This window comes from Ovis aries, chromosome 4, assembly GCF_016772045.2.
Source record: "Ovis aries strain OAR_USU_Benz2616 breed Rambouillet chromosome 4, ARS-UI_Ramb_v3.0, whole genome shotgun sequence".
Classification (NCBI taxonomy): Eukaryota; Metazoa; Chordata; class Mammalia; order Artiodactyla; family Bovidae; genus Ovis; species Ovis aries.
Window position 1 is genome coordinate 63,753,217 of NC_056057.1, and position 13,880 is coordinate 63,767,096.

General features: G+C 41.4%; 1 protein-coding gene and 1 non-coding gene across 5 annotated transcripts in view; both read right to left on the reverse strand.

Moving 5' to 3' along the window:
• NPSR1 (neuropeptide S receptor 1) overlaps positions 1-13,880 on the reverse strand; it is a 153,300-nt gene that overhangs the window by 14,561 nt on the left and 124,859 nt on the right. For all 4 annotated transcript variants that reach the window (XM_004007904.6, XM_027969109.3, XM_027969108.3 and 1 more), the window contains one exon: positions 4,211-4,287. In XM_004007904.6, the coding sequence (XP_004007953.3) occupies positions 4,211-4,287 (77 nt within the window). The remainder of the gene's footprint in view (positions 1-4,210; positions 4,288-13,880) is intronic.
• Positions 7,256-7,362, reverse strand: LOC114114687 (U6 spliceosomal RNA). The gene has a single exon (XR_003589304.2). It is a non-coding gene; the product is annotated as a U6 spliceosomal RNA (small nuclear RNA).

Sequence of the window (13,880 nt, forward strand, 5' to 3'; positions counted from 1 at the left end):
CCTTGCCTGGAAAATCTCATGGACAGAGGGGCCTGGTGGGCTGCAGCCCATGGGGTGGCAAAGAGTCGGGCACGACTGAGCCACTCACACTTTCACTACCTTGTTGTAATTCTCCAGAACTGGCTTCCTGGCTTTTCTTGACTCTTGAAATTTCCATGTATGTGCTTAAATTGGCTTATCAAGCTTAAGAAAACCTCCCGTTTGAATTTTGATTTTAACTCTATCAATCTGTGAATCATTCGAGGAGAATTGACATCTTTATAGTACTGAATCTTGCTATCCACAAACATGCTATATATATGTTTCATTTATTTTATATTTGTCTTTTTTTTTTCACATGGAAAAGGAAATGGCAACCCACTCCAGTATTCTTGCTTGGGAAATCCCATGGACAGTGGAGCCTGGCAGGCTCCAGTACATACATAGGAGTTAGTGACTAAACAACTTTTTTTTTTTTCATAAAGTTCCTTATGCCTTTTGTTGAAGGTAGTTGTTTGCAGAAAAGCCATTTCACTCTCGTGTTCTGATAAAGAAAAGTACTTAATGAGCTTATTTTAAGTTTATTTAGCTGGAAGTGATTAGGACTTTAACCCAACTGCTCCTAATCAGAAACTTTTTTCTTCAGCTTGTTCTGCCCCATTTAATTGGAAACACGTACTTTGGCTATAGCATGGGTCACATCATATCTTCGAAGTCATATTGGCCAGATGCAGTTATATCCAGATATGTTACACTTTGTCCGTTTCATGGGTACACCTCTTCCATCTCCTGCCCACAGGTGGTAAATGTCCTGTTTTATAGGAGTAAACATCCCTGGGCATCAAAAGCAAGCTCATTTATAAAGGATAACCTACAGGATTGGAAACCTCATATTCTCTACCTTTCGCCTGCCAAGCACTTGTTTTGGGGAAAGTCTGTAGATCATTTATTAGTTATTTCTTTTCCTTTCTGTCAGACTTGAGGGGGAGAAAATAGACATACTTGCCAGGAAGAAGAATGATTCTGAAACTTGAATTTTGCAGCCGTGTTTACAAAGTTAGCTTCTGTTCACACTAATCATTGCTTATTTCCCCTTGTTGATGGGCAGTAATCCTGGAATACTAAAACCAGTGGAAACCTTTTTCCCAGCCAACTCTAGAGTTACTTGGCTGTGATGAGATTGAAAATCGAGCTGCTTATGAATAAGATACAGAAAGTACACAGGCTTTTTGGAACTACTCTCTGCTCCTCATTCCAGAAAAGGGTCAGTGATGCTGATACAAAGATATAGACAAATAAAAAATTGATATGATGGACATATAAACATGTACTAGAGATTAAAAACTGATTGTAGCCATTTCCACCTTTGGAAAGGAGAGGCATACTGTATATCAGTGGAAAATGGATCTCTTTGCAGCTTTATAAAATCTCAGGGACTGGAGGATGGGGGAATCCAAGAGTGCAGGAACTAGAAAATTGAGTAGCAGGGAGATTTGGGGGACTCTGGAGAGAGACAGGGTAATCACAGATGTAAAAGGCCTGCTGAGATAAAAGTGGCGGGGTAGCTGACAGAATGTGGAAACTCTTTATCACTTCAAGCCTAAGGAAATGAGATGGATTCCATGATTCACTGGATCAAGAGCAGAGGGAACAGACAAGCTGTTGGAGGTGAGACCGTGGGGTGAGAACTCAGAGGGACAGTGAGAGAGGACACACCAGTCTCCTGGAACTGGCAGAAATCACAGACAAGGGTTTAAACCAATCTGATTTAAATCTGAAAGTGCAGGAAGACCTCAGTCTACTTAAGCAAAATTAGGTCACCTTTTAGATTTTTAAATACATCAAAACACTTCGGGAGATGATTCTGGAAGAGTGCATTGAAGGCAGAGCTCAGCAAAGAGGCTGGCGGGTGACAGCCATGCCAACAATCCTGAGTTTGAGCTTTATAATTAAAAAAAAAAATTAAAAATTGAGCTTTTTTCAGTCATTCACCACCTTCTTTTCTGTAATGTTCTTTCTTCTGAGAGGCAGCCTGATGTGGAAGAGAAGATATAGGCTTTCTAGCCAGTCATATGTGCATTTGAATCCTGCTATATCATGACCTATGAAAACAAGCAAATTGCTTAACCTTCGAGCCTGTCTTCCATTTGTAAGAGAGAGATGATGATACCACCGTACAGAGTTGTGTAAGGATTCAGGGAGGTAAAGCATGGAAAGGACCCAGAAGTGGCTGACAGCAGATGCCCTGTGTCTCTCTGTCTTGTCAGTCTGTGTTGACAGACTCAGCAAACAAGTGGACGGTAGCCAGATCATATTTAAGATGGAACTTTGACCCACACTCTGCAGCAACCAACCCAGGAAACCAACCCATTACCTATGGTAACCAGTTGAGGAAACCAACCTACTCTATGCGAGTCAGACTTGCAGAAAGTCAGACCACTGTTTCTAACCCAGAGTCCATAAACTGAATAATGCCTCCTGGAACAGTCTACCACAAAATACCCAAGACTTGACTACTGACTGATAGCTCATTAATTTTTGCCCCTATTGTCAACTTAAAACCAACCAGAGAAAGCCAAATATGCATGCCTAACCCATCACACAGGATGCTGTGCTTTTAATCAGCACACTTACAGCTTCCCCATGGCAACAGCCCCCAGTCAGGGCACGTCTGAGGCTTTACCATTCCTCTGACTGCTTTTGTGTTTCTGTCAAAAGACAAGTGATGGTGGCTGATTCCCTTGCTATAGCAAGCTTTGAATAAATAGCCTTTGTCTATTCTCGTTTGCTTGGTATATATTTATTTCCACTCTCTCTCTCTCTCCTCACTTTTTCCCCCTGACTCTTCCCCTGTTATGCACTGTATATTTGTCTCATGACAAAATTCATAAGTTGAAGACTTAATCCCCTCAATGAGATGGCATTAACTTTTGCAGATGTGGCCTTTGGGAAATAGAGTTAGATGAGAACAGGAATCTTATGATGGAATTAGTGCCCTTATAAGAAGAGACAGTAGAAAGATTTCTGTCTCTCCTCTCTGCTTTGTGAGTAGATAGCAAGAAGCCAGCAAGGCCATCTGCAATCCAAGAAGAGAGCTCTTACCAGGAACAGAATTGACTGGTACCTCGATCTTGGGTTTCCAGTCTCTAGAACTGTGATAAAATTAATTCATTGTTTAAGCCACTTGCTGTGGTATATTGTTGCAGTAGTCTGAGCACACTAAAACACCCTCCTTTTCCCCGTGTTCCCCCTCCAACCTAGAGCTCTGGGCTTTCCAAAGCCCTCTGGTCCTACCTCACTTGAGCTGTCAAACTAGGATAATGAACTCTGTTAAGTGACAACTCAGTCAAAAACCTACCCAGGCAATGCAATGATATATCTATATAGATAGGTATAATTTAAAATTAATATGATTTCCATTTGTAAAAGATAGATGATAATTTTTGCAAAATGAATATATATGTATGGTCTTGGCCCATGGAAACTCCACGGTCTCCTTTTTCAGAACTAGCCGTTTTATAGTAACTAGACACCCAGGAGACCTTCTCTTCTCTCTCGGGCATGTTTGTGTGCTGTGTTCTCTCCAGCTCGTTCTCAGAGGCCCAGCGTTGTCTGCCTGGGAAGCAGATGGGCCTCCAAGTCTCAGCACCTATTGTGTAGGTGGTGCTCAGCAGTAAGGTTGCTGAAATGGGATTTGGGGAAGGGCTGTAGCAGGCAGTCTTGGGCTTGTTCCGCTGTGTGGGGTATGCCCAGGCCATGGGGAGGGCATGTATTCTGCCTTGACTGTCCTAGGGTCCAGGACTATTCTGTGGTTAGATGACAGTTTTTCTGTAAGTTTAAGCGAAGCAGAAATGTCTGTCCTCATGTTTTGCTGAATGTGTGGCCTCCTCCCTACACGGTCCTCTCTTTTCATACCAGAGTCCTCTTGGGTGCCTCTCTGCAAACCCACCAGGATAGGGTTACCCTCAGACCCTGGCTTAGAGCTGTTTCAAGGGGCTCTGCTGGCATAGCTCAGCCAGACCCAAAGTCCTCCTTCCTCAGATTTTGGGAGAGCCATGTGGAGAAGGCAAAGCCTGCCTGAAACAGCTTTTGGGGGTCTGACCTGCTAGCTGGGCCCTGATATAACAGCAGGCTTGTTATAACTGTAAAACCCCAGCTCATGTTTGCTAGAGAAAAACCTCTGCAGAAGCAAAATTAGCTAAGGATTTGGTAATGCAGATGAAAGACTTACCTGAGCAGTTGGAAATCACTGTCTCATAGGCTTTGCTTTTGACCCAAATAGTTTTGATCACAATGGCATAGATGACACTGCAGAAAGGACCAAAGATAGCATTAAAGTGGCTGGTGGGTCCTCACTCTGAGGACCACTCCAGTTCCCCAAGTGTGAGATATGGAGGCAAGGGTCTCTCAACCATGGTCTGCCCCCCTATCCTTCCTGATTACAGAGTCACAATAGATGGCAGCCGCTTCTTTTTTTAAGTCAGGAGGCTTGGACTGGGTGAAATTCAGTGATTTCTCCAAGATAATTCAGATGGTCAGAAGTACAGCTGAGACTGGAATCCAAACACAGGGTTTGGGGTCAGAAAAATTTAGATTTGTAACTAGCCCTATTATTTGCTGGTTGTATGGCCTTGGCAGCCTTTCCTTGGCTCCATAATCCCTGCCTTAGGTGTTCACATCACTGTGTCATCCTCTCCCCTTGAGTACGGCCAGACCTGTGACTTGCTTATCAGTGCATTGGGGTGAAAGTGATGGGATGTCTATGATTACATAAGTGTGTAGGCTCTGTCTTGCTAGTGTCTCTAATGCATTGCTAGCTCTGAAGAAGCAAGCTTTTGTGAGTCCTTGAGCCCCAAGAAATCAATTCTGCCAGAAGTCCAGGGAAACTTGGAGGAAAATCCTTCCTTACTTGAGCCTCTGATAACACCCCAGCCCTGTCAGACACCTAAGCAGAGGACCCAGTTAAACCATGTCCAGACTCTGACCCCCAGAAACTGTGAGATAATAAGTTATAGCAACCCGAACCCATTATGAGATTATCATGAACCTGGTGACTTAATAATGTTACCCAGAAATAGACAACTAAAACACTGAGTGAAACAGGAAGAATGTTGTGTCCCTCCTCCCCAAATTTACATGTTGAAATCCTCCTGTCCAATGTAGTGTTATAAGGATATGGGACTTTGGGGAGGTGCTTAGGTCATATGGAAGGTTGCATCTTCATGAGTGGGATTAATGCCCTTGTAAGAGGATATTCCCGCAGAAGTCTCATGACATTTTGTCGTGTGAGGCTACAAGGAGAAGTCTGCAACCTGGAAGAGAGCCCTCACCCAACCGTGCTCCTGCTCATGCTCAGCTGCTAATTCATGTCCTGCTCCTTTGTGACCCCATGGACCGTAGCCCGTCAAGTTCCTCTGTCCATGAGCTTTCCCAGGCAAGAATACTGGGGTGGATTGCCATTTCCTTCTCCAGGGGATCTTCCCAACCTAGGGGTCAAACCCACATCTCCTGCATTGCAGGTGGATTCTTTACCACTGAGCCACCAGGGAGCCCCACCCAACTGAACTGGCAACCTAATTTCAGACTTCTAGCCTCCAGTACTGTGAGAAATATATTTCTGTTGTTTGCAAGTCACCTGCTCTGTGGTGTTCTATCATAGCAGCCAGAACCCACTAAAAGACTCAGTCTTAGTTTAGACCATCAAATCAAGTTAATAATGCAAACTTCAGAGTTTTTTAGGGATCAAATACGACAACCTCTAAAGTGCTATACACAGTGTTTTAAAATTATCAGAGGCTCAATGAATGTCATTTTCTTTCCCTTCCTTCTTCATTTTTCACCTGATATCACACCTAATATTACATGGTGTAATATGCACCTAGGGGCTTCCTTGGTGACCCAGTAATAAAGAATCCACCTGCAATAAAGGAGACGTGGGTTTGATTCCTGGGTTAGGAAGATCCCGTGGAGGAGGAAATGGCAACCCAGTCCAGTATTCTTGCCTGGGAAATTCCATGGACAGAGGAGCCTGGTGGGCTACAGTCCATGGGTTCGCAAAGAGTCAGACATGACTGAGCGACTCAAGAACAACAACAGCAAAATATGCTCCTAACAGCAAAAAAGGACTAATGACTCAAAAGCATTAGCAAATTTTGTATCCTTTATCCCTTTTGATAAATATAAACATACCCTTCTTTAATTAGTTATTTGACATTTCTAATATACTGAGAACCTTGACTAAAAACTTTGAGACAAAGCACTGCTTCATTTTAAAACTGCACTAACATCCCTCTTGAGAATCACTTGGTTAAAAAAAAAATCAGAGTTCTAGTTCACAGTAGCTGACAAAGCACTAATTGCTTTTAATGATCTCTGTAATATAACTCAATTAATGACTGTGGTAAAACCCTCCTTATTGCTTTTCCCTGCTCAGAGAACCTCCTTTGGGTCTGCCAGGAAAGCTCAGGGTCTTTGAGGAGCATCCTCACCCTTCCTATACCTACCCAGGGACTTTTCTGGAAATTGTTTGTCTACATGAAAGAAAAAATGAGAAAGCAAATTGCTAGTGAGACTATTCTTTTCCCTAAGTTGAATACTTGTTAGATCAGGAAAACTTTTTCGCAGATAAATGAAATACAAGGAAAGGTTACAATATCATTAAGTGTAATTGAGTACCACAGTTGCAACCCCGCTGCTTAATTGAACAATAATTCAAGTATTTGTTGATTATCAACCATATACGCAGTGGAAAATTAAAAATTTCATGTGTTAGGGGTTTGAGCCTTAGTCACTCCCACCTTGTCTTGCTAGGATCAGTCAGGCAAGTAGAAAGCCAGGAGCAGCTTTACTGTTAGCCAGGAAAACTAATAAGTAGGATGCCCCTTTATTTCCCAAATCCGGCCACTTCTCAGGATGCAACAGTCATACATCAGAGAGAACTGTGAATGCATTTATTTCCTTCTTGCTGCTTCCTTTCATCTAATTAGTCAGCAAATTCTGTGAACTGTCCCTTCAAACTGTCTCCATCATCTGTACCTTCCTCTCCACTTCTGCTCTTCGGCATCACTTCATACCCTTACAGTCTCTTCTTGTTTAATATCTGGAACCTTCTTTATTGTGATGAAATAAATATAACATAAAATTTACCATTTTATCCATTTTTAAGTGTACAGTCTGGCAGCATTAAGTACACTGACATTGCTGTACAACTATTACTATCATCCATCTCCAAAACTTTCTCATCTTTCCCAGCTGAAACTTTGTATCTGTTAAACACAGAAATATGCATAAACGCACAAATTAATGTGTCATCCTTAGGCAGGGGCCATGAAACTTTTCTTTGTATCCTTCTAATTTTAATATATGTGCTGCCAGAACAAACACTCCTTATCATCTCTTGTCTGGTTTATTGCCATAGTCTTATAAACATCTCCACTTTGCTACCATCTGGAATGTCCATACCACTTGACATCAGAATTGGAGCTTTGGGACAGAGAATCATTCTTTGGCTTAACAACCCTTCAGTGCCTCTGCTTTCCTGCATGATGCTATCTAGTCTCTTGAGCAGGGCATCCAAAGCCTCCCACAATCTATCTCTGCCTTCTTCACCTCTGTTGTCATCATCCTGCCTCCCTCTACTCCACTGTCTCTCAATACACCTTCTTCCATGTCAGCAAGAGGAGTAGCAACTAAACTAACCCCAATTCCATGCTTAATATGTAGTTGACTTTGGGTGAACATAAGGTCCAATGTCTTCCATTTCTCTGTGTCTCCTTTGCTTCCTAAAGATACATTTTTTTAGCCCATTCTCCATGCATCACGTTGATATGAAGGCTTTCTCTTCCCCGGTGGCAGCTGGCTCCCTCCTCCCTGGGGCCTCTGGGCTGGTATAACACTTGGTATGTTGAGTCTTGTCTATGCCGTGCACGTGTGCACAGTCACTGTCACAGCCAACTTTTTGTGACGCATGGACTGTATCCCACCAGGTTCCTCTGTCCGTAGGACTTTACAGGCAAGAATACTGGAGTGGGTTGCCCTTTCCTGCTGCAGGGGATCTTCCTGACCCAGAGACTGAACCCATGTCTGCTGTATCCTCTATATTTGGTAGGTGGTTCTTTACCACTGAGCCGCCTGGGACGTCCCTTGTCTACGGCAGTCATATCTTAAAGATCAAGCAGATCCAGAAATGGCCCGTTCTCGGAAACAGCTGAGGAATAGCATCTCCATCCTTTCGGGTCAACTTCTTCCATGTCTTTTATTTATCTCCATTCTCTCAGCAGGCATAGCTTGACTTCAAGCTTCTTAGAAACCTGAGAACCTAAGGGGCACCAAGATTGAGTGAAGTATCCCTTTCCTGGCTGGTTTATTTCTTGATTTTATGGAAGGCGATCCAAACACAGACCCATTTTCTTCCGTCGCCTTCCGAAGGCAGCTCCTGGCCACGGAAGAATGTGAGAGTGCAAACCAGAGGAAGACTTTTCAAGTGGCATTAAGTACTTAAAAGGATGCCTGAGGCTACTTCCTGAGTCTTGCTTCTAGATCATGTATGAGTGTCAGGAAATGGAATCAAAAGTTCCCTCTGTCCTCAAGATACAGGGAGAACATTCCACTTAGACCAAAAGTACCCCTTTCATGACTCCTCCTCAGCACAGGTCAGGGACTTGATGGACGCCCATCACAGTCTAGAGCCACGGGTTCCATCTCTGTCTCCACCTTTGCCTCATTTTGGGGCCTGAGTATGAGGTCCAGTTGTGCTCTGTAGATCTAACTAGAAGCTAAGCATGAGTGGGAGTAGAAGCCGGAGTAGGGGGGAGCTGATGCTTCACTCGGCATGCTTCACGTGGTCTTTTCCACTCTTCTCCTACTAGTGGCTTAAGGATGCTCCCTAATCAAAAGTGTCTCTCTCCTCATTAATTAGTTTCACTAACACTAATGCCATGAAGATAAGATATAGGGTAAGAGTATGTAACAGAGGCTTGGCTTGAAAGGCTTCAGGGAAGCCTTTCCAGAAGGGGTGTAGTTTCAGCTAAGATCTGAAGAATAAAATGTTTTTTTTTTAATGCAAAAAAGTGAGGTGGTCATTCAGGCAGAGGGAATAGCATGTGCAAAGTCTCTGAGACAGGAGGGATCAGGCCCATTTGAAGAACTTAGAGAAGGCCAGTGTAGTTGAAGCATGGTGAGTAAGGCAGCTTGTGTGGCCTAAGAAAAGGGTGGAGAGTGAGGCATGGACCAGGTCACACATGGCCTTGAGCACAGGGTTTGAGGTCTTGGACTTTTTGTCCCGAAACAATAGAAATCCACTGAATGGCTCTAAACAGGAAAGTGAAGCGATTGATCAACTTTTTTTTTGTTTTTGTTTTTTTTTTCCCAAAGATCAGATGTCCTTCAGTATGTTTGTTTCTGTACATATGTATATCCTGGTATGTGAATTGAACAGTCCTGGAAGGGTGTATAACAAGATCTTAACACTGCTGCTTCTGAGGAGGGAAGCAGGGGAAGGAAGAATTTTATTTTTCATTTCATACTGTTTTGTTTGCTTAAAATGGGGAAATCTTTCCAAAAGCTCTTCAAAAGACACTGCCTCACATTTCATTGCCTAGAATTAGATCTGAAGCATTCACATGCTAAGGGGAGGGGTTGCCATGAGTAGCTTAGAGTGGAATGGATATGGGGAACTCAAATATAAGCATCTACCATAACCTAGCAGGCTAGTAATGATGGCTTTTTCAAAAGACCTAACTCTTGCCATCCCTCAGACAATATACTTTGGCCTTGGACATCTCGTACCATGGACAGTGCTGGCTAGGACCTTGGGCCCTTTTATCTACCATGACCTTGTAGTCCACAGACCTGTCCTGACCTCTGTCTGGGGCTTTCCCCACAGCATGACCCCCTTTCCCCAAACAAAATAAATGGATTTTTTTTCTGCATAATATAAATCAGTGCTCCATGACCAATGTGCATTTTTCCACTTATTGCTTTGCAGTTGCCAGCTATGGATCTTTTATGCCTCTACCTTCATCTCCTAGAGTAAAAATGATAGGAGAATGAGAAATCAATTAGGTAGCAAGAAGATAACCATAGCTAGAGTAAATCAATTACAGTAGGGCTAAAAACCTTTCCCAGCAACAGTCAGACAAGTCAAATAAATTTTGAAGCAACAGGAGTTCTGGTGACCCAGAAAAACAATGCATTGCCTTTATTGTCAGTCACTGTGGTTTCAGGTCCTGGGAGCCTGATTTAATTAGTGATGGAGCAGCTAAATCTTTATCCACACACAGCTCTCAGGAGAGTTTGCCGCTGACAATATGACTCATTCCTTCCTCTTTCCCTTCCTCTCTGCCTTTCTTCCTCTCTCTCTTCTTTCCTTTCACATATATTTATGGAGTATCTGCCATATGCCAGAAACGGATCTAGGCATTAAATAACCAGAAATTTCCATACTAGATGTGTGCGCACGCATGCACGTGTGTGTGTGTGTGTGTGTGTGTGTGTGTGTGTGTGTGTGACGGAGAGAGAGAGATGGAGTGACATAATACTTCTGTCTAATTGATGAAGTTCAGCAGTCAGGTCTGCATTGTTTATTTAATCTAACATTTACAAAGTGTTCATTATGTGCTGAGTTTGGAGTCTAGAGATTGAGATAAGAGTCACATGCTCAAGAGATACAGTTGCAGAAGCAGGCAGTGACACTCCCATGAAGCCTTAATGGCAGCTTGGACAAGTTGAGGTCGGATGTGGCCTAGGATTGGCAGAGACAGCTCCGTCAGTCTTTGAAACAAGACAGAAAGAATGTGAATCGTTTTGCCAGAAGTGAGGCAGAGTGAGTCTGGAGGAGTGCCCAGACATAAAGAATGATGTGCCCAAAGGCCCAGGGATGAGAGGAGTGTGGGGTGTTCAGATGGCTTGTTCTGGCTGGAGTAGTGGGTGCAAGGAGAGTGTGTGAGCAGTTTTCCCAAGAATAGCCTTAGAATCTAAAAAAGGCATAGATCTTGTCTTAGCAGATATTAAATGTATATAAAGCTACAGTCATTAAAACAATATAATATTAGTAGCAGAAAGTGAAATCACTCAGTCATGTCCGACTCTTTGTGACCCCATGAACTGTAGCCTACCAGGCTCCTTCGTCCATGGGATTTTCCAGGCAAGAATACTGGAGTGGGTTGCCATTTCCTTCTCCCAGGGGATCTTCCCAACCCAGGGATTGAACCCAGGTCTCCCGCATTCCAGGCAGAAGCTTTAACCTGTAAGCCACTACTTAATTATTTGTGTGGTCTCTCCTTTTCTTAATTGTGTCAATCTCTACTAACTGGAAACAAAATGAAAGCATATTCAACCACGTTGTGGAATATTATGCATGCATTCTATTTCATATTGCCAGAGACTTTTTAATGAGAAGGGGATACCTTCAGAAGGCAGTACTTTTTAGTCAGGACCATGTAATTTCCTCTTCTGCTTGGACATTTTTGATTGATTTCTTTTCTATTTAAAAAATTTTTACTTTTTAAAAATTTTGTTGAAGTGTGTTGATTTATAGTGTTATGTTGATTTCTGCTGTACAGAAAAGTAATTCAGTTATACATATATACTCTTTTTCATATTATTTTCCATTATGGTTTATTACAGGATACTGACTATAGTTCCCTGTGCTATACAGTAGGACCTTGTTGTTTATCCATATGTGTAATAATTTGCATCTGCTAATCTGAAACTCTGCATTGATTTTTTTTTGCTGTATAAACTTTTGAAGGATTCTCATTGTATTTTATTAAATTGTTTTTTAAGAAAGTTTGTTAAAAATTTCACTCTCTGCCTCCCATTGTGTCCCTCACTCCCAAGTCTTTTTAAAAATGTTGCCAGTTTGATATGAGAAAAATACTATTAAGCGTATTTTCATATGAGAAAAAGGAAATCATATTCAAAATGAAGAAACAAATGAAAAACTGGGGAAATATTTACAACATATTAAAGAAGAAAAAATTATTGTACAACAGTTTCTCTAAAGATAAAGAATAGAGAAAACAAAAACAAAATAAAGTGAAGAGATTAGAAAGCTCCTAAACACTAAGAACATTTATAATATAAATATGCATATGATGGAATTACCATTTCATACCATAGAGAAAAGGTAAATTATTCAGTAAGTAATGTTGGAGTGAATGACCAACATTCACTCCAAAAAAAATAAAATAAATAAATTTAACTTACATTTCAAATTTATATTACATAAAAATCAAGTAAAACCTCCAAATCAGACATCACAATAAAATAAAACAATTTTAAAGTGATATTTTTAACATGCTCCCATTATTTTCAAATAAGTAAAATAATAAATCATTTACAAGTTAAATTAAAATATAGGTAAGTTTGTGAAATGAACTTATTCTTTCCCAAGAGAGAATAGAAATAAAAAATGTAAAGTTTGAGTGGGTGTGAGTACACTTAAATATAAAATATTTATATATTACAGAAAAGCCATTTACATTTCATTCATTTTTTCATATCAATTTATATAAACTTTTGCCAAGTACTTTCCTATAATTTGATTCATTTGACTTTCTAATTTTAGTTATTCATAATTTCTCTCTGTCTCTTGATTATGTCAGTCTTATTAACTAAAAGCAAAATAAAATCATATTCAAAATGAAAAGGCAAACTAGGGACAAACTAGGGAAATATCCTAATCATATAAAAACAGGGAAAGTTTTTATATAAAAATATCTCTAAAGAGAGAGAATAAGATAAATGGAGAAAAAGAATATGAATAGGTAAGTTACTTAAAAAACAGAAATAGGCCTTCCCTGGTGGCTCAGTGGTAAAGAATCTGCCTGCCAATGCAGGAGACATGGGTTCAGTCCTTGACCTGGGAAGACCCCACGTGCTGCTGAGCAACTAAGCCCATGTGCTGCAACCAAGGAGGCTGTGCTCTAGCCCAGGAGCCTCAGCTACCGAGCCGGCATGCGACAACTGTAGCAGGGCCCTGTGCCCAGAGGCCGTGCTCCACAAGAGAAGCCCCCGCAGTGAGAAGCCCCCGCAGTGAGAAGCCCCCTCAGTGAGAAGCCCACAGACCGCAACTAGAGAGTGGCTTCTGCTGTATGGCAACTGGAGGAAGCCTGCACTCAGCAACGGAGACCCAACACAGCCAGAAGTAAATGAATAAATAAAAAGCAAAGAAAACAAAAATAATAATGAACATATAAAATGTGTTCCCCTTCATTTGTAACAGCCTTGTCATGGCAAAGGGGCTTGCATGACTCAATGAAGTGGTATTCAATATGTTCAACCTCATTTGTGATGAAAGAAATGCAAATTAAAACAACAACAACATATATATATATATATACATATATATATATTTGCCAAAATTTCTTACCAAAATGATTGGCAAGAATATACACTTATATATGTATATATATATATATCTGTATATAAATGTATCATGCATGAGGGACAATAAAGCATGAGACATGGTTGAGTTGTTTCTTTCTTCTACTCACTCTTGGAATTAAGAGTTTAAACTTATCTGAAAGAGTCACTAGCAACAGAATCAAGCTCAGGGTGCCAAAGTGTGGTTAAGAAAAAAAGAAAACAATAAAAAAGAGTTGTTGCTCTTTACCTCTGAGACAGATGAAATTATAGCAACTTATCCCTCAAACTAGAAAAAAATGCCTCAGAAAACTTTGTTCATGCCTGGTCCTCATTCAAGAATAGGTGATTTGCTCTGGTGCATCCTCCCAGAGAGAAGCTCTTTCTCCCTCAGAAGGCTGACCACAGGAGGCAGAAGAGGGAAGATAATGACTGAGTAGGTAGGAAACGCTTCAGGGGAGCTAAAGTACAGAACAAGGTCACTCTGCATTTTCATGGTTCTGCCCTGGCTGGAAGCAAGCATCAAGGAGCAGGAT